The sequence below is a fragment of the Meleagris gallopavo genome, chromosome 2 (genome assembly GCF_000146605.3).
Source record: "Meleagris gallopavo isolate NT-WF06-2002-E0010 breed Aviagen turkey brand Nicholas breeding stock chromosome 2, Turkey_5.1, whole genome shotgun sequence".
In the NCBI taxonomy this organism is placed as follows: Eukaryota; Metazoa; Chordata; class Aves; order Galliformes; family Phasianidae; genus Meleagris; species Meleagris gallopavo.
In genome coordinates, this window is record NC_015012.2 from 44953665 (window position 1) to 44975200 (window position 21536).

Here is a 21536-nt window from a genome sequence, read left to right on the forward strand (position 1 = left end):
AGAACCCAAGAAACAAAGGAGTTTGATATTTCTTCTGTATTGGTTAAGGCTGGGAGAGATTTTTAGTTCCATACACTGGCTGAATTGCAATGACTTTTGGCCTCTGAAGATTTGTCATTTCCTATTTGTCTCTGGATCCCTCCTTCCTGTTGTCTTCAGAGACTAATTAACCTGAGAAGACATAGTATGTCAGTGTGGGATCTTTAGGGGTTGTTACAGGAGATCAGAACAAAATGTGGTTAATGCACTGCCTGTGGGCCTGGGATTGAGCAGCTCCCTCTTCTTCACCATGGCAGGCACTGATAAATTTTTCAGGCATAGACTTGAACAGGAACTTGACTCAGTCTGTGTCTCTGTGGCTTGTTGCACAGAAAGCTCTTGTTTTCAGAAGCATACACCCTTGTTCCCAATCTTATCGCTGCATCATTAGCTATCCTTTTAGAGGAAATGGTACATTTTATGTTGTTTCTTTCTTGTGAAGAAAAGTAAGAATGAAAGCATAAACGCACCAAAAAAGAGATTCTTCCTCAGTACAATGCATTAAAATGTATGTGCATGCATCCCACCTATCTGTATTAAATGTATGTACTGTAAAGTTAATTTAATGGTAGTGATTTCGTTTCTCAATTCTGAATTTCTCTTAAATTTTAAGTAAAATTGCAAACATGCTCAATTTAACAGAGCAGTTTTTTATGTCTCACGTTATATTGTAAACTATCATTCTTTCTTAACGTTAGTGAAATGGTTATTTCAGCTTATGTGACTACTTGGATGTACTTATGTTTGTATGTGAATGTGTTATACCTGATACTGCAAGTGAACGTGTATATTTTTTCCCTCCTTCTCCTTGTAGACTGTTTGTGAGACACTGGAAGCCCAGAAGCCCAGGGTAGATAAACTTGCTGAAGAAACAAAGGCTTTGGAGAAACAGTCTTCTGACAGGACAAAGGTCTACATGCAACAGTTCAGGCATGTGCAAGGGCACTGGGACAAGTTAAGGCTCAAGACTTCCAAAGATGTTAAACTACTGGAAGAGATTACTTCCAAATTGAGATTATTTGAGGTAAAATGAAAGGCTTTTTTTGTTATATGACTCAATTGTTATAGAGGCCTTCCTTTCTTATACTTTTGCATTCAGATGATACTGACTGACAAGTGAAATGGTTGTGGAACAGGACAGCGCCTGAAGGCATATAATGTACTTATAGAAGAGTTGTGTGGCTTTTAAAATGTCCAGTATATTATTTTATCTTCTAATAGCACTATTTTGCACTTAAAATTAGTATTCATCTTCTGCCAGTATCAGAAGCAAAGATTACACCAGAATGAGGAGTATGTTAGCTATGTTGCTGAAGGCCTGATCCTACCAGGGACTGAGTGCCCTCTGTTGTGGTTGGTGTCAGATGACCAACACTTTATTAGGTTGACATTTAAAACTGAAATTACATACCTGCTACAGGAAACCTGTTCCTTCAAGTTTGATTTCTGTCAACAGTTGATTAGTACAGCCTGTTAAAAAGCAAGTGAAGAAAATGTTTAAGTACAGTGAGTTTTCCAGTTCCAATAGGGCAGGAGCTTTAATGAGTGCCCAATTACAGATGTATGCATGTATACTGAAATCTGTATCTGCATTAATGTGGTTAGGTAATTGACTTGGATGATGTTGTACACAGAGTTGGACAATCTGTTGGTGATTATGGCTGGAAAGAGCAAAAACCTCAAAGCCTTTTTTTAACCACAAATCTGGGAAAAAAACGTCATAGTAGGAGTAACATGTTCTAACTAAAATTAAAAGCAGAATGCAAACCCACACTCGTGAAAAACTATACGTAGAAAGAATGCTGGAGGGAGAAGCTTGCTCCTGCTCATTAAGTGTTATTCACTAATAATTTTGTTGAGGACTTAAGATGCCTTTCATTTTACTACTAAGTTCCTAGAGGGGAAGCGAGGAGGAAAAGCATAGCAGTCCAGTCTAGCCTAGTGAGATTGTAAATGAAAACCATGAGCCAACCTATGCATGGTAGGTGGAGTTGCAGCTTTTCAGAGAAAGTTTTTCTTTTTTGTAGAATTTTTGTGTTATTGTTAGGCTGTGTTACTTGAAGCATCAAAATAAAAGCCTCTTTTTTAAACGTGTTCAAGAATACATGTATTTTCACACATAGTTCTAAAACAACTTCTGCTTTTAGTCTGTTTTCCTTAGAATCCATCCTTCTGTAGCTATCTGCAGCAGCCTCAGGCTGAGGAGGAGCCACTGGTCAGTGGGATCTGCCTTGTGATCTGCCAAAGTGGTCTGGCTTGTACTGGCTCCTAAAAGAAATGAACTTTTACAGGCTTAGCCAGGTCCTTGTTTAATTATGAACAAGCTCCTTGTCTTTAATTTTTCTCCTGACTCTGAGATACACATTTAGGTCAATGCCTTGTTCTCTTCCCTTTCTTTCTACTTACTCTTATTAGCTGTTTAGGATGATGGAATAAATATTCTGCATATGAGCATTTCTCAATCTCATTTGTGCAACAGCTTCTTATCAGTCATGCTGAGCTAGACCTACTTACTTAAAAGTGTATGTTTTCTTCCTTGTGGAGCAGACACTGAATGAGTCAGTACTGGAGATGTGATACCAGAGACACAAAAATACCTTGATTGATAATGACTGGGTACTTGTTAAGAGAGAAGATGAAGTATCTGACTATAAAAGTGGAAAAAATAAAAGGAGGAGGGGGAAAAATGGAATAAGTGGGTGGCAAGCCATGGAGAATGTATGGTTACTTACAACTGTGCGCAAGTGTTTGTTTGTATTTAATATTTACTTTTTTCATAATTCTAAAACTGAGAGGTTCTACAACAGCACTCCTCACATTTATGTTTTTGAAAAGAAAATGTAAGTAGACAAATGAACATGGCTTAAAACGCCCTCGTTAGTCAGATGAACAAGGCAGTGGCAGATCCGTCTGTAGGACCTGCTTCTCAGATGTCATTTCTGCAGTTTCTGTTGTGATAGAGGCTCCCTCAGGCTGACAGTGTGTGCACTGGTGACGTGACCTGTTTCTGTGCTGTATTGGTTTTGCTGTGATATTGTCTGTAATAGTCATGTGAAGGGAAAAGCAGACAAGGCTCCCTTGGTGAATTACTTCTTGTATTTGCTAGACCACTTCTGTATCTTTTGTTCCGTCTCTAATAACGTGTGGTTTGTTTGCTGTGTTTTTGACTAAGTATTACTATCAGCTCTTCTAAATGTACTGCGTAGCTGTACATAATGTGGCTTTTTTCAGGAGTCCAAAAGGTGATATTCAGCACATTTGAGCTTCTTTGCTGGAATAAATTTTAGAAATAGATCCATTGTTTTAAGTCACTTCTAGCAACTGAGAACTCTTACAGATTCATGGTCTACACTGAGCGTTTGATAATTATTTATCTGTGCAGTGCAGGGGCGTTTACTTCATTGAACTTCTGTATATTTAACTTCTGATTCAGCAAGTTATTTAAATGTGTCTAACTTTGTGAGTAATCCCATTTAATTCATTTTGGCTACTTATTATCTTTAGCTAGCTGTGCATATCTTTCTGTAAGTAAGCTAAAATGCCTCGTCAAATGGCAACTTCTTATAATTATGTGTGTGTATATATAGGTATGGATATTTTTAAACTGTGGTTCACTGGTTCACTGTTAGAGCCTCCTGGGGTCTGATTTGAAAAACGTTCAGGCTCATGAACTGAACAAAATTCCTCCAAAAAGGAAGAGGCTTGTGGAAAGTGTCGTGACTTTGATCTCTAATGGTAGCATTGTCCTAGATACAAATGTAATCTTAGTTTAATGTGTTTTCGTTAGTTCTGAGTTGTTTTTTTTTTAAAGCACTTTATAATGTATAGATCTTGAAAGACAAGTGTGTGTTTTCTTCCCTGGTGATGTGTAAAATAGAAGATAATGCTGATGAATTTTGACTTGGCTTCTCCAGTAAGAATGCTCTGTTGTGACAAATGAGTCAAAATAGAAAGATACCATCTGCTAAAAAAAATGCCAGAACTTTTGGTTAAAAAAAGTTCAACTATATTATTAAAAATGGCAATCATATAACACAGTTGAATCAGGACAAGAAAAATCTTTTCTCCAAGTTTGTAGTGTTTTTATTTGTAAGGGTAATAGTGAACATTCACAATTGTGTGGGAAGGTGATGGCAACCCTCCTGTCCCACTTTACCCAGAATATAAGGCAACTGCTAAATTTTAGGTCGGGTGACTGCAATTCTGTATTTATAAATTTATTTCTGTGCCTTGCTTTATTGAGTACGTACTGTAGCTACCATTGGCTCCAGCTGGAATTTTTTAGTGCTTATTCTAATCCTGTACAGTATTTGCTTTTTATGCCTGTGTTTCTCTTCTGTGTTTCCCTGCATAGCTTCCACTTCTCAAGTGTTTACTATTAGGCTTTCCTCATCTAATCACATAGATACCTATAGAGGCCCTGTTTTGTTATTGGAGTGCAGCAGATCCTCCAAAAGAGTGTGGTGAAAATGGCTGCACGTAGTTGATAGTGTGAAGAAAAGACAATTTCCATTGTTCCAGCAAGTCCTTCGTGTGAAGGGTAGCCACATACTTTCTGAAGCTATTTTTTGAAGCCGTGCTTGTTGTCTTAGTTTATCCAGCATTTCTGTGTGATAGCCAGGATGAGTACAATGCCAATTAAACCATGGGTGCAAGAGTATCGCTATCGGGAATTAAGTTTTCACATAAAGTTAAGAATGAGAAATTGAAGGAAGAAAATAATAGAAGTGGTGTGACGCAAAATCTGGGGAATGCTTGCACGTTCTGAAACATTCTTTTTACACTAATTAAAATGGTTGAAATGCAACTGCCATACACTCACAGTATTATCAACTCTTTGCTACTGTGTTTGATTTAGACTAATTCAAAAGTTGTTCAGAAGTGGATGGATGGCGTGAAAGGCTTCTTACTGACAGAAAAGGCTGCTCAAGGAGATACCGAAGGACTTCAAAGACAGCTTGACCAGTGCACAGTGAGTTTTGTTTTCCTAAGGAATCTTTGGAAATCATATGTTTACCATCTCTTCTTTATTATTTTGCTACTGTTATTGGCTGTGGTATATTATGTAAAGTCTGCCAGAATTGTCTTATCTATTTCACGACTAAGTTTTAAGTGCTTCCTTATGTGTATAGCCATAATGCTTTGTACATTTCAGAGTTCTTCACTATATTTAAAAGTACGTATCCACAATTTACACTAACTCTTCTGTAAAAGTGTTTAATTTTTTACTCAGTTTTATGACAAACAGTTTGAATCTATCAGTGAAAACTTCTTTCTGCATAAAATTTTAAAAATAATAAGCAAATATGTATGATTAAACTTGTATGGTTTAGGAGTTGTATGTGCCTTGCAAGTAAGATTCCTTCCTATCTGGTGCAACATAAGGATCAAAGTCAGGTAGAATGTCAACTGACAGTAACTAATTACAGTGTAACCTCAAACGTTTGTTTCTGGAGGAAGAATATGCATCTGGAGTATACTAGAAACATCAGGGTATTTGAAATACATCATTTTGAAAGTTGACTTGTTCTAGTGTGGACATCTGATGTGCAAGAATGTTTGCACTGTGTATGGCAAGATGTATTTCTAGTTGCACAGCTCTGATGTTTTAGGTCACTGCAGGATTGTTCTAAACAGTCTGGTACAGAAAACGTTGCTCTCTTTTTTCTTAAGTAAAGTTTCTCTGAAATAATTTAAAATTACAAAACCATTGGTACTCTATACATTTATTTTTTTATTTTCTATGTGTGTTTAGATTTTTGTTAATGAAATGGAGAAGATTGAGCCTTCACTGAAAGAGATGAAAGATCTGGAGTCAGTTTTAAGAAGTCAGTCTATTGCAGGCATTAATACTTGGGCAAAATCTAGGCTAGTAGACTGCCAGACGCAATGGGAAAAACTGAGCAAACAGGTGAGTTCTTCATATGTTGCTAGTACTTACTTGTTACTGCGTCTGTTCATTTCCATGACAGTGGGAGTGTGGTGAAGAGGTGAAGCAGTGAAACAGTTTCTTAGAATTATAGAATGAATAGCTTGGCTTGAAGAGGTACCCAAGGATCATTGTATTTGAATTCACCTGCCACAGGCAAAGTTGCCAGCTGCTAGATCAAGTACTTGATTGGATTGCCTAGGACCCCATCCAACCTGGCCTTAAATACTTCCAGGGATGGGGCATCCACAGCCTCTCTGGACAGCCTGTTCCAGCACCTCAGTATTCTCTCATAGAAAACTTCCCTCTGACATCTCATCTAAATCTCTCTTCCTGTAGTTTAAAACCATTTCTCTCCTTGTCCTATCACTATCTACCCATGTAAAAAGTTGATTTCTCTCACATTTATAAATGCCCTTTAAATACTGGAAGGCTGCAATGAGGTCTCCCCATAGCCTTCATTTTTCCAGGCTGAACAAGCTGAATTCATTCAGCCTATCTTCCCAGGAGAGGTGTTCCAGCTCGTGGATCATCTTCATTGCCCTCCTCTGGACTCTTGACAATATATTTTTGACTCTTCAACAAATACACTCTACTTGTTCCGCTATCAAACTGGCTAAAATTCAACCTGGCACAGTAAATCCTTCACAAGTGCAAATATGTTAGGGAATCCCTATGCAACAGGGGTTTTGTTTAAATATGTACATTTCTAGGTATTTGAAGAGTTCACTGTGTTCCTTTCAGTTTAATTATTTGTATATAAAAATGAAATATTTACTTTGCTTCATACTGCTTTTTCTTTTCTCAGGAAAAAAACAATCTGACCACCTAATCTTGCCCCTGAAATTTGGAGTATTATTTTGACTCTGAGTATTTTCAAAGCTGCCTGGAGGCAGCTTCCAGGCAGCTTTGAAAAATAAATGGCTATAAATAGACTGCCACTTCAGTCTGGCATATGTGGATCTTTCTTTTGGATGGAAGCTTTCTGTCGAAAAGTTTTACTTTCATCACAGTGCCTGACAAGGAAAATCTTGCTGTTTATGAACCTTTAACCTTTATCCAGACTGCCTGGGTTGTAGAAAAGTGTGAGGCCTGATGATGTTAAAGTATTCTGTATAAGGATGTACCTAACTATATGATATCTGTGATCAGAAGAGTGTTTTCTTCACTCTTTGTCATTCCCCCCTCCCCACATCTGACACTTGAATTGCCACCAGTTTTCACAAAAGGACGAAATCCATATCCTCTTTCCCTTCCTTATTACCTCTAGGTTTTGTTGGTCTGCTAAAAGTGACATAGATGGAGGGGGGTGACAGCTAATTTTAATTTTGCTAATTATAATGGCTTAAAAATACTTTGGTAGAAAATGTTTTAACAGAAACCTGTGGTTTTTCACGTACACAAGGACATTTATGTACCAAAACTGCTGTTTCTTTCTTCACCTTGAATTCTAGATCATTAGTCAGAAAAATCGCCTGTCCGAAAGTCAGGAGAAAGCTGTAAATCTGAAGAAGGATTTGGCAGAGATGCAAGAATGGATGACCCAAGCTGAAGAAGAATATTTGGAGAAGGATTTTGAATACAAGTCCCCTGAAGAGTTAGAGAATGCTGTGGAGGAAATGAAGGTCAGGCACATCAGGTCATTGTAGAGACCTGATTAAAGGGAAACAAAACTTAATGGTTTCTAAAGGCTGATCTTTTGTGGATTATTATCTGTATGTAAAGGAACTCAAGTCGTGATAAGATTAGTGCTATTTTTCACCTTTGCTTCATGGAAATTTTGTTTTAAAGCACAAACTATAGAAGCAGATGTTGTATTTGGCTAAGAGGCATAGGGATCATATAATGAGTAGTAGCACACAGAGCCTTCTAAACCAGGAAGGCTTGCAATGCATTAAATCCTGAGAATATGTTACCTTATTAGAGGAGAATAAACTAGAGGGAGACAATGTGATATTCTGTCTGTCTAAATTAGCAGTTGTAAAACCACATTATTCTGCTTCCAGCTGTTGGACTTCAATTTCTCATCTCATGCTATAGTAACTCTACATTTAGTAAAACAGTTCTAAACAGTTTTGTAATAAAGGTTATCTTGTGTTCCTCATCTGTTGCAAATAGTGATGCTAATCCCTCTAATTTTGGAACTATTGACAAAAAAAGAAGAGAAGGCTTTATTTTTGCCTCAGTATAAATTATCAGCTGAATAGGTAATTTTCTTGGATTGCATGTACAGAGCAAACAATAATTCTCTGTTTTTAAACAATTCAGTGGGAGTTCAGGTGTGTCTTGACAAATAATTTGAATTATTCACTGCATGGTTACTCTGAGTAGAAAATAAAGTGTTTTGACAAATCTATTTGAAGATCCAAACTGCTCTTTTTGAAGGGGCTTTCTGAAGCAATTTTTAACAAGTGTTAATATATTTGTGTCCTTTGAAGCCATTTGAGATTTCAAAGTCTGACAGCCTGCTGAAAACATGCCAGGAAAAAAAACCCATACTTTTTTAATGGAAATTTGAGAGATTTAGTACAGTAAACTCCATCAAATCCAGATTATATTCTGTGTTTTTTAATCTTGCAGATGTGTCAGTGAGCCTGTGAATTTTTACTGTAACAATTGTTTATCCTCTTACGTTTGTATCAAGAACATTATGCTGGGACTGCCTCTAGTACTGGGGAAGAACACTCTCTGTGTATTTGACCCAGGAGCATTTTTTACATGACATTTTGAAAACCTCTTTAGCTTGCCTAATTCTGCTCTTATTTGAATGGAGCTTCTACTAATTTGAGGAAGTAAATTTTAAATGCTGTGAGGTCAGTTGAGATAGTTATAAAGTAGAATGTTACAGATCTCTATCCTTTGCCTTTTCGTTAACTGAAATTTCTTTTTTAATTGCCTTACATTTAGAACAATATGTCCAACAATAATGCTGTCATGGATTAAATTCTCCCATAAACTACAGTCCCCTTTATATCAGAGGTACTTCATAAAACTGTCCTTGAAACCTGAAAAGAAGGAGCTAAATAACATTTCTATTTCTGAATCCTTCTAGTTGTTTCCACGCTGTCCAGTCAAAGTTTGTCCCTTACCTTTCAGCTATCCTGCTTCTTAAGTTCTGATGAGGACAAAATTCAACAGCCAGTAATATGATCTTTCTAGCCATATTTTGTTGTGCTCAGACTTGAGAATGTTCTGGCAACTATGCTTATGGTGTTAAACTGCTGATGGTTGTTTTGAGTGGTTAACAGCTGGATGCATGGCAATTTAATTGTTTAATATGTTCTTTTTGGGCAGAGAGCAAAAGAGGATGTGCTACAGAAGGAGGTGCGAGTGAAAATTCTCAAGGACAACATCAAAATGTTGGCCACTAAAGTGCCATCTGGAGGTCAGGAGCTGGCAACTGAGCTGAATGTTGTGTTGGAGAACTACCAGCTACTATGTAATCGGATCCGGGGGAAATGCCACACTTTAGAGGTAAGACTAGCAGATTTCAAAACTCAGGTAGGTGATATGAAGAATGGAAAAGGATGCTAAAAATGTCTGTGCCACAAAATCCAGAAAATTTGACAATGCATTTTGCAGTGGTGCTTTTCCAAGATTTTTCTCTTGAGATGAGGTCTTTGGAATGCATGAGGAAACCACCTGGATTTGCTTTTAAAATCTGTTCATAATCAACACTTGTACAAATAAATAATGTCTCAGAGCTTTGTTATCTATCCATGTTTCTTCAGAAACAACAGAAACTTCTCAATAATTAGAAAAAGTTGATCTTGGTTTGTGTATGTCCTACATCCTTTCAGGAGGAGTGGGAGAATTTTTGTTATGTTCTTAAATTGTTAGGAGTATCTGATGTCTGATATTTTTAGCACGAGTTTAGAGACCTTTGTATGTGTTTTGCCTATTTCTTTTCGTTATACTTCTGTAGTAGCAAGTTTTTCTATCTAAAATTTATTATGGAATGCTCAATTTTTGAATGTGTTCTACTTGACTAATGTGGGGAGATATCTGTGAAATATAATTTCTTCAAGCCTATGCCTGACCTTCTAGACTAATTTCAATTTTTCTGTTGCTTCTAGGAGGTGTGGTCCTGCTGGATTGAACTGCTTCAATATCTCGATTTAGAAACAGCTTGGCTAAACACTCTAGAAGAAAGAGTGCAAATGACTGAAAATCTGACTGATAAGTTGGATGTTGTCAATGATGCTCTTGAGGTATTGTTGTCATTCTGTTGTACTGCTGACTTTTCAGATAGACACATTTGAAAGAACAAGAATTCTGCTCTTTAGAAGGATACTGAACAGTGTGTTGAGTATTCTGATTCTTCCTGTTAACGTAGTACTCTGAATTTGGAATGTATATTGTAAGAACAACACCCTCCACCCTCCAAAAAATATATTTTCTTGTTTATAACAATTGTGCCAATCTTGATATTATGCAGAGGTGAAACTTCTTGCTCTCTTGTCCTCTGTAAATTAATTCCTTCCAGCACTACTGTGTGAAATATTGATGAGTAGGTGAGAAGTGCTGTGAAGTTTGGTTTTGTAAAACGAAACAGCTACTGTATTTGCCATCATGGATCAAGCCATAATTTATTCATACTTCTTTACACTTTTTGTCTTGAGAGTACTGTAAACTTCGCATGCGGACAGATTTCTACCTCTGAAAGTTCAGAAATATTCGATGCATTGACTTTACACTTTTTCCGCTGATTAGTCTCTGGAATCAGTCCTGCGTCATCCAGCCGATAATCGAACCCAGATTCGGGAACTTGGGCAGACATTGATTGATGGAGGGATTCTTGATGATATCATCAGTGAAAAATTGGAGGCTTTCAATGCCCGCTATGAGGAGTTGAGTCATTTGGTAAGAATTTGGGGGCTCCGTTTGTCAACTCAGTTGGCTGACATGCTTCCTCTTAGCTGAATTCATGGATGCAGGACTTCAACACAGGAAACGAGGAAAAAGTTTCATAATGTCAGCTGCTTTCAATTTAGAATAATACCCTAGGAGCAGAATACAGATTTTCACCTGTTACCAGTTGCGTTCTGTCTTCCACATTTGCATTCCTATTTCCCCCCTAACTCCCTCTATGTTTTTCTAGATAACTTTGATTTAAAAAAAAAAAAAAAGAAGTCAATTATGATCTCAAGAGGGCCAGTTCAATAAATTTCAATAACTGAGATTAATGTTCCCTTCCTACTACCATAAATACTGGTGTACTGCTCATTAACTGTAAAAATGAAGTATGTGAATAGAGACATTTTCACTCTTTGAAAGTGCTAGGAAGAAGTTACAGTATAATAAGGGAACAGAAGGAAAGCATTCTTTCCATTCTCCATCTGTTGCCTTGCCCCTTTCCTTTTCTCATGCTTGTCTCATCTATTCTAGGTTTACTAGAAAGAAGAGTATTAGCTGTATTTCAAGTTGCATACACTTGTTGAGTATTGTGGTAGCACAGGCCCAACCAGAATGTAGAATTGCAGAGCTTCTTTTTTTTTTTTTTGTTCCCTGCTACTATTGAAATACAGTCACAGATAGAATTTGGGTTCATTCTCATTACAGTGAGCATTTGCATAAGCTAGGGGCTACAAGCTGTCATTTAAGTTAGCATTTACTACTATTTTTGCCCTTGTAGCATTTCACTGCCATGTGAAAGCTGTCAGCTTTTGTATCTGCAGTGCTGATGTGCAGGGTTTTGTATCTGCAGTGCTGATATGCGGGGTTGTTAATTACTTTCTGTCTCAGCATGTGCTAGTAATGGGGATTTTGTGCTCACGTGGATCAGTGATCAAATGAACTTAGAAGTTTTGCTGCTTAAGAGGGGGCAATGGAAGGAAGGAAATGTGAACCTCCATTTTCACTTTAACAGGGAGACATAGTTTGTTGTTTTGATGGAAAATGTTCAGGTTTGCACATCAAACAACACTAAGCTACAACATATTGTGATGTCCCTGATTCCTGGGTGACTAAGTAGTTTTTGAAATGCCTGTTTTTAACAGCCTACTTTCCTCCTGAAGTGACAGGAGAAACTTGTTTTCAATGCCTTGTATCTAGCAGCATTATTTGTTAGTTAATGATATCAATCACGCAGTTTTTAAGAAATGTTATTTAAGACGACAGTTCTCTTGGCATAGAAGTTTTGGGGTCTTCCTCACCTTGTTTTGAGAAAGATTAATATTGTTCCTACAGAACAAATGCTCTCTCACATCATACTTTTCTTTCCTGTTAGGCTGTGAGCCGACAGATCACCTTGGAACAGCAGCTTCAGACTATGCGAGAAACTGACCACATGTTGCAGGTCTTGCAGGAAAACTTAGCGGAGCTGGATAGACAGCTGACATCTTACCTGACTGATAGGGTAGATGCCTTTCAGATGCCACAGGAGGCACAGGTATTCTATAACAGCTTTCTAATACCCATCAATTTGATTTATCTGGTGATAGCACTCAGCATAGACTTATTAATTCATGCAGGTTTAATTTCACTCTTGCACTTATGTTCTAATTGACAAGTTTTGTGATCTGGATTGCTTTCCTATTTTAAGAAGACTTCATAGAATAACAGTCTTAATAGTTTTCAATTTAGCAAACTGTGACCAGAGCCATGTTTAAAATCATAGAATCATAATCAAATCTTTACATTCAAAATCTGGGATCATTTAACATTACAGACTGGATTTACTTCTGGTGGATATTAAGTAGTAAGCAAGCTCTTTTCCTCTCTGCAAGATGTGCTGTAACATTTTTTTCCTGTTTTTATATGGTAGAAAATTCAAGCTGAAATTGCAGCTCATGAGGCCACCTTAGAGGAGCTCAAGAAAAGTCCTCGCTCTTTCCCTCCTGCTTCTCCTGAATGCAGATCTCCCCGAGGTGGAACTCTGTTGGATGTTTTGCAGGTAAAAATATGAAAGTTACACTAAGCATTTAAATTTGAAGAGGTTCTAGTTATAAGTAGCACGCCGCTGTTGTTAGTCTGTAAATTGCTTGGTGCGGTCAAGCAAATCTCAAAAACTAATAGTGTATACTTCTACATGCTTTCATTAGGAAACAAGTAGCACTAGATTAATTGAATAGGGAAGCTGAAATCCTGTAATTATCATGGGATAAGTACTGAAAATAAGGTAGAATGGATATCTTGAAATTGTGTTGAAAGAGAATTAGAGCTCTTCTGCACCACGTGTGGAGATTAGAAATAGGTGATGGAATGTGGTTTGGCAAATGATATTAACATGTATCCTGAGTTGTGGTAGCATGAGAGATGGATTAGATTAGAGGGAGATGCTTTAAGTATTATTATCCAAGTGTAGACGTTAATTTAAATTGATCTCTTGAAACAATTTTCATTAAAACAGAGAAAACTCCGTGAAGTGTCTACGAAGTATCAGCTTTTTCAGAAACCAGCCAACTTTGAGCAGCGCATGTTGGATTGCAAGCGCGTGTTAGAAAGTGTAAAAGCAGAGCTTCATGTCTTGGATGTGAAGGATACTGACCCAGATGTAATCCAAACTCACCTGGACAAGTGCATGGTAAATATGGAATGTTCTTAAGTTATGTTTGGAGTTGTTTCATTACAGTGTGATTCTTCTAGCCTAATCTGTCTCCCAAGGGATGAAAATACTGTTACAATTTTTTTACAGAATAGCAACAGAACTATTGAAAACTAAAACACTGCAATTCTTTTGAATTATCTGTAAACAGATGAGTTTACATGTAAAAATTGCCTTGCCTGTCCCATGGGAAGCATGACTCCGGGCAGGATTGCTTGTTTTTTTTTTGTATTTTTTCTATTTAAATAAAAATAGTAAAGGTCAAGCATAGATCACAGTGTTAGTCTTTTAATGCGGATTATGTTATGGAGTAAACAGTGATGAACTATTGGGATAAAATTTACTTTATTAAAAATTGAAATTAGAATAAAGTATGGAAAATCAGAAATTTGAAATCTGCTTGGCAGACATTTTTGCATTGCCCTGTGTTACTTTGATTTGCTCTTAATCCAAAACTCAGAGTTTAAGTGCGCCAAATGAAGTACTCTGAACATTTGAACTAGAAATCAATCACTAGTATGTCTATTTGTGCTTTAGAAACTCTATAAAACCCTAAGTGAAGTGAAACTGGAGGTTGAAACTGTCATCAAGACAGGAAGGCAAATTGTACAAAAGCAACAGACAGATAATCCCAAAGGAATGGATGAACAACTGACAGCATTGAAATTTCTTTACAATGACCTCGGGGCACAGGTAAGAAAACTAAATCTTTGTATGAACATTTATCTGCATGTAAATTATTTTATTTATTGTTTTGATGTCAGAAGGCTTTATAAGGTTTTGATTTTGCAGCTGATACTGCATAAGCTATTTGCTACATCCAGAAGGAATCTGTTGAGAGATGAAAGATTACTTGTAACAGTCTTGAAGTTGCTCAGATTCTCTATGATCATAGAGTGTTCCTGAAGGGGTAGGTCTTTCTTCAAGAAAGGAAGGTTCATAGGACTTTAGTCATTCCATTAAAGCTCACCTGCTACTCCTTAAAGTGTTTGTATGATGTTACACCTGTTTGTAAAACACCTTGCAAGATACTTAACTTTTGAATTGTCATGTGAGAAGTTTGAGTCGGTGTAAATTCTCTCTCTTTCTCTCTCTCTATTTATTTTTAGGAGATGTCATGATGATTTCTAACTGTAATCCATTTAAGAGTTGCCTTCAGGGTGAAATAAAAAATACACGTAAAAGTGCTTTCTAAGAACTTCGTTAAATATTGATTTGAGTAATTTTCTTAGAAGTTTTAATCCTCATTTGGATAAATTTGGAATAGTCAAAAATAACTAAATGCTTGGGTGGGTGATGGTGGGGGAAATAGGGATTTTTTTTTTTCCTGCTTAAATTAAGGCAGAAGTCCAAGCAGAATCAGGCTTATTCAGAGTGAAGCTACATTAGTGCTCTGGTAATATTGTTGTAATTTCTTGAAATGAGTCCTATAAATCTTTTATAAAATAAAGAATATTCAAGAAGGCATGGACTCTAATGTAGCCTATGCACTTATTGCTCATGACATAGGAGGACAAGTAATAAGAGAGGGACAGTAAGTCAGGGATATTTGCAATGCGAGGTTACAGTCCTGTTTGTATCTCTGAATTTACTTTTTTTTAGATCTTCAAAGAGTATATTATTTTGTATAAATACGTGCAAACACTAAATTGAGAGTAATTTTTGAAATGTCACTTTATTCTGGCTTCCGTGGTTGGGTTGTTCTCAAGTGTTAAAGTTTGATCAGACAAATTGTATAGTCAGTGTGAAATGGAATTAATTGCACTGCAGCAAACATCAAATTTCACATTTATTTTATATAGCTGTTTTCAAGGGCAGACTGTATTTTCTGTGAAACTTTTCTTTACAACTTTCTGCTGTCATGTCTGCCCCAAAATACTGGATTCTGTATTTGCTTCTATTTCAGTTAAAAAACATAATAAACGTACTTTAAACTTTGACTTGGTGATTATTAGCTATAAGCAAGTGGTAAGTATGTTTCTTTTAAGTATATCTTAATTTATAATTATTCAGGTTTATGTATTCTGCTTTGTATAGTAAGATGCAGATGCTTATAAACAGTTTTTCTTTTCAGAGTCCTTTGTTGTGCAGGAAGACTGCTTTTATAATGAAAAGATTTGAATTCAAGTGGGTATTTTAGTTGACTAACACTTTCATTTTTGTTATCTTTTAAAATCTTTGTTTTTCCTTTTTTCATAGGTTACAGAAGGAAAGCAAGATCTTGAACGAGCATCCCAGCTGGCACGCAAAATGAGGAAAGAGGCTGCCTCTTTGTCAGAGTGGCTAGCTACTACTGAGGCAGAGTTGGTGCAGAAGTCCACTTCGGAGAGCTTGCTTTCTGACCTGGATTCAGAAATTGCCTGGGCTAAAGTGAGCATGCTTTAAAAATACATAGGATAAATTAATGTTTTTAACATTATAGTGATATTATATGGAAGTGACTGAATTTAAATCCTTGTAATTTTCTCCTGTGTCTTTTACATGATGATGTTACTGTAGATTTGATTGGCTGTGTACAGTAGCTAACTGAATCTTGACTCAAATAGCCAGTGAAGTATTAAGATATTGCTATGTACTTATTGCTTAGTAGGTATCTAAGTGACTTGCTCTGTCACTAACATAATTTATAGGTTAATGTTTGTAATTATCAGGAAATATATTTTTGTCCTGTATAAAATATTAGGAAGAGAGCAAATTGAAAACTCTTTTTTTTTTTTTTTTAACAAGAAGTTGAGCTTGTACCTTTTTCATTGAAACAGCTCGGTCTTAAAAAGTGTGACTTTACAAGTCAAAAAGCTCCAGTAACTTGTTATTTACTTTTTCAACCATAAACTGCAACTTTTCAGGGGGAGAAGAATGTCTTCTCATTATTCTGGAGCAAAGGATTTTCTCACGTAGTGGAAACTAGTATATGTAATAATCGGAGTTAGTAAAAACAGTCAGCTAATACACTTGTTCTGTTCTTTCCACTCTTTGGTTTGTCACCATTTCTTCTTGAAATAGATCTGTATAGAATAGAATCTTTACATTCCAAAGCTTACAAAATTAGAAAAGCATCTAGTCGTAACCTCTTCTCACAATTTTGGCTCAGAGTTAACAGTCATTAGTACTACACTTCTACTGTAGGAATATCCCTAAAATTTCTCTCCAAACAAGCATGTTAAATAGTTACTGAAGTAAATTTACTATACCTTTGTAAGCAGTGCAAATAATTCATGAGCTGTTACACTGCACCACCAGGAGGATAAACACATTATGTTGCATGAAAAATAATCTTTTCTGTCTCAGTGTTTTCTGGAGATGATTTTAGAATGCATGTAGTAATTTGAATGTTTGTTTCTTTCCCAAAGATAATAAGCTAAAAGTATTTAGCTCGCAGGGAATAAGATTTTTAAGAAGCTCCAGGCAGTATTTGCAATTAATTGCATTATTTCACTCGCTGTATACTGTCAAAGAATTTTCGAAATAGCCAGATGTTACCAGTAATAACTGGAGATATTGAATGGCAAGAGATGTTTCTTTCCTCATGGAAACCATACTCTGATATTCAAGAGATGACACATGCCTGGCTCCCTTGCTCTTGTGATTGGAGTTAGTTTGCAGTATGCTGTGTGTGAGTGACTATTCTTGTTTCAGAATGTTCTGAGAGAGCTGGAAAGGAGAAAAGCTGATCTGAAGAGTATCACAGAAAGCTGCACCACACTCCAGGCTCTAGTGGAAGGGAGTGAGACTTCACTGGAGGAGAAGCTCTGTGTTCTTAATGCTGGCTGGAGCAGAGTTCGGACCTGGACTGAGGACTGGTGTGACACTTTGCTGGTAAGTTGTGTGTGACAAACATTTAGAGCAGTTTTACCTCTGTGCCCTTAGAGCAGCTGCCTCACATTCTGTGATGTGAAGCTTCTGTGGTGCTTAAAGGAACGTAGAATAGATTTCTAGGTACTATGTAGATGAAGAGCTGATTATTGAGATTTACAATAAGGTGAGAACTATTTTGCAAGTGTTTGATGCATACTGTTGGGTGTTGGTACCATGTACTTCGTAGAAGTGGGTAATCCTCAGTGAATAGGAGATGAAAATGCAGGATCTGGACATGAGTGTGAATTTGTATAAGTATCCCAGATAGTTAACTTGACTTAAGTGGGAATAACTTGCTTTAGTTATTAAGAATAAAACTGTTAGTTTAGTTTTATTTTTGTCTTTTATTTTTCTGGCTTTGGTGCAGGACTCATTTCTGTTGTCCTTACTATCCATAGACTTTGTGGCATGACTTTCTTTTCTACAGAAAATCCAGAATATGCTTAGTGAACACTTTCATGTATCTGTTGCTTTCATGTCTTCTTTATATTTCCCTTTGTCTCTCCCTTTAATGTGTCTTCACGTTACATTTTAATCTGTTGTCTTCATTTACAAATTTATCCCCTAGTCCCTCTCACTTATTAACATTTTATGACCTTCTCTTTTGTTATACCAGTAGTGCTAGTAGACACCAATAGTGTCTACTTGTTACTTAGTTCTTTACTGCTCCCACCTCTTTTCTAATATTCCTGCTACCTTAGTGCATAGAACTAAGTTGTTTCCAAAATTTTTCTAAAAGTGAGCATCTACCATTGCACACTGCACATAACCTGTGTGAGTTAAGAGAAATAAAAACATCAGAAAACTGCTAGTGGCTTGCTCTTTACCTTGTCATAGCTGATTCAGCCAAATAAATAATAAATAACAAACAAAAACACATAATTCAAGTGTTGTCTGTTTCATAACATGTTAATGAGAGCCCAGAAGTTGGACCTTGTGTTAATGCTTTCTATGTGACTTTCTATAAGCTCGTGAATTTATTACCATAGGTAGAAAACCAGAACTAACAGAACTAGGCCAAAATGGATTGTTTCCAATAGGCTTCTGTAAGTGCTGTTCTTCTTTCAGCCTGAAAGAAGCCTGTTTACCAGCTCCAGCATTACAAAAAAAATAGTTTGTTTTATATGTTGGCTTAGGTTGGGAGGGGCCATAAAGATCATTGAGTTCCAGACTCCCTGCCATGGGCAAGGTTGGCAACCACTGCCAAATCAGTCTGCCCAGGGCCCGCATGCAGCCTAGTGTTGAAAGCCTCCAGAGATGGGGGATCCATGACATCTCTGGGCAAACCTGTTTCAGTGCCTCACCACACTCTGAGTAAAGAACTTTTTCCTAATATCCAAAATTGCCCTCTTTCAGTTTAAAACCATTCCCCCTTGTCCTATTGCTGTCAGACCACGTGAAAATTCACTCCGCTTCCTTGCTTATAAGCTCCCTTCAAGTACTGGAAGAGATCATAAAAAACACTTGCAAAACATGTATCAGCATATCTGGATTTTGCTGGTTGAGTGCTGGTTGCTCTCAGTGTAAGGGGTTGTTACCGTTCCTTCACAAAGGAGTAAGGGGAAGAAATTCATTCACTTTCTTCTAAGACAAAGCTGCTGTGCTGTGCACATCCCTTAGTGCTTGAGAGGTGCAAAAACTTGCTATCATCGCTGTTGATTCCCAGTTACCATATCTTTTTCTCTGTCTAGTAACTTTCTGAGTTCATTACCTTCCTTGAGACCTAAATCATGGCTGTTGAACAGACATTTGATAACTCTCTAATTGTGTTAAGCAAGGCATTTGGGATCCTCTGTCAGTCTATTGCTCCTTTGGACAGCCTGTAAGTGCATGTTTTAAGTATATGCTGTGTCTGAATTAAGGCCATCAGTATCTGTTTGGCTGAATAAATGTAAAACTATGTATATTAACCCCCTGCAACCATTCACAATGGATGTGAAAGACAATTGATGTTAGCAAAAAAAAAAACCAAACAACCCCAAAACCGATGTTTTTAAATGGAGTATTTCTGTGTTGCTAGTTTGGTACTCCACCTTCAGAGGACACTGATAGGGCCTGAAACTGGAAACTGGGGATGGCACGAACCCTTCTGCCTCGTGTTCAGTGCCTGTTGCAAGTCATACAATTCATAATCTGATGATTTCTATGTTAGGAATTATTAAGATAGTTTACCCTTTTACATAAATGCTGTAAGAGTGATCCGCAACTAAAAAGCTTCTGAACTAATTTTATTCATCTCTGATAATGAGCATTGCCCTTGTGCTTTGTTAGATTAAATTGTACTTTCAGTAGGGGAAGATACAAATTTCTTGATTCAAACAAAAAAACAAACAAACAAAAAACAGCCAAAACCAAAAACAAAAAAACCTTAGTCGTCTCTTCCCTACTTCTCCTCTGTTTGTGATATCTAAAAAAGGAAAAGCTCAGTCCCATATATGGGAGCTTCCTTCAAACCACTGTGACTGCACAGTAATTACTGGCGCTGTTAAGTCTGGGGAAAAGGAGGCTGAGGGGAACCTTATTGCTCTCTTCCAATATCTGAGAGGTGCTTACAGTGAGAGCAGGATTGGCCTCTTCTCACTTAGTGACAGGTGGCAGGATGAGGGGAAATGGTCTTAAGTTGTGCCAGGGTAAGTTTAGGTTGGATATCAGGAAACACTTTACAGAAAGGGTTGTTAAGCACTGGAATAGGCTCCCCAGGAAGGTGGTTGAGTCACCATCCCTGGATGTGTTTAAAATCATTTGGATGTGGTGCTCAGGGACATGATTTAGCAGAGGGTTGTTAGAGTTAGGGTAGTATGGTTAGGTTGTGGTTGGACTTGGTGATCTTTAAGGTCTTTTCCAACCTAAGCGATTCTATGATTCTATGATTTAGGTAATAAACTCTGTCTGAGGAGGACAGTACCTCTCTTTGCTTCATCTGTTGTCATGGATGTTCACAGATGATCAGGACTGTGCTATCACAATTCTGATGCCTGTCTATCAGAACGTTGACTAACAGAACAGCCTCTATATCTGTGGGAAGTAACTCTTGTCATATGGCTGCATTTTTGTAACGGCTGTCAGATTTTTGGGTAAACATACCCAAAAAGATGCTACTGTGTCTTCTTGTCTTTTTTACCCTTTTGCATCTGGCCTGGTTTCATGTATGATACAGTCTTGCAAATTAATCTTCAAGTCTACAAATTTGCCTTTTTATATTATTCTTCATCCTATTTTCCTTTGTTTCCTTGTTTCTCTTCCTTGATTATTAATATCCTCTAAAGACACAGTCTTTCCATTATATATTACCGATCTTTCTATTAAGGCCCTCTTCCTGCAAGAACTTTGCAGATTTACTCATATCTGTAAACAAAATAATGTATTGTTTCTGTTAACAAACATTACAATTTCTGACTGCATGTGAGAACACAATGTAATTTTCCTAAGAGAAAGAAATATCTTAAAGGAATCAGTACAATATGAAAACTTGCAAATATTATAATCGATAGGTTTTGCTGTAAGCCCTTTCAGTTGAAAATAAAACAGGGAAAACCAGCCACGTATAGGGTATAGTGTTGTGTATTTGCTAGCAATAATTGAAAAAGTGTGCTCTGTTTGATTAAGCGATGTTGTGGTCTGCTGCAATATTGTAATATACTGTCTGTTTTTGGTTGAGTCACTTGAACTATTTCTGTTTCTCTTTCTATGAATTAGAAATAGTAACATTGATGTTATAATATTAATAAGTATTATTATTATTAATAATTAATGTCTGGAATGAAAATTGTAATCTTGTAAATACCTTAGTGAAGGTAAAAGGTACAATCATGTTTTTGCTGTTTCTCTCCAAGGTGTAGCCACAACAGTTTCTATTCCAATGATGCGCTTTGTACTCATAATGATGTGGAGTGGCAGTTTTTTTCCTACTGTTTTTCTTTCTTTTCTATTTTCATTGATGCATCTTTTTCAAATTTTTCCAGAATCATCAGAGCCAGCTGGAAATCTTTGATGAAAATGTTGCCCACATAAGTACTTGGCTGTATCAGGCTGAAGCCTTGCTGGATGAGATTGAGAAGAAGCCAGCAAGCAAAAAGGAGGAAACTGTGAAGGTAGAAAACATTACAGTTTAAAGAGGAAGCTGTGAAATAACCAGTTTTTTATTCTAAATGAAGTGATGTTTTCTGC

General features: G+C 36.9%; 1 protein-coding gene across 1 annotated transcript in view; it reads left to right on the forward strand.

Annotated features, from left to right (window-relative positions):
* The window catches only part of LOC100551145 (utrophin), a 259447-nt gene that overhangs the window by 11948 nt on the left and 225963 nt on the right, over positions 1 to 21536 (forward strand). The window contains exons 9-22 of the mRNA XM_010707135.2: positions 854 to 1063; positions 4898 to 5011; positions 5795 to 5950; positions 7423 to 7593; positions 9263 to 9442; positions 10045 to 10179; positions 10682 to 10831; positions 12198 to 12359; positions 12735 to 12863; positions 13320 to 13493; positions 14052 to 14207; positions 15714 to 15884; positions 17151 to 17330; positions 21332 to 21460. Coding sequence (XP_010705437.2) covers positions 854 to 1063; positions 4898 to 5011; positions 5795 to 5950; positions 7423 to 7593; positions 9263 to 9442; positions 10045 to 10179; positions 10682 to 10831; positions 12198 to 12359; positions 12735 to 12863; positions 13320 to 13493; positions 14052 to 14207; positions 15714 to 15884; positions 17151 to 17330; positions 21332 to 21460 — 2217 coding nt within the window. The remainder of the gene's footprint in view (positions 1 to 853; positions 1064 to 4897; positions 5012 to 5794; positions 5951 to 7422; positions 7594 to 9262; positions 9443 to 10044; positions 10180 to 10681; positions 10832 to 12197; positions 12360 to 12734; positions 12864 to 13319; positions 13494 to 14051; positions 14208 to 15713; positions 15885 to 17150; positions 17331 to 21331; positions 21461 to 21536) is intronic.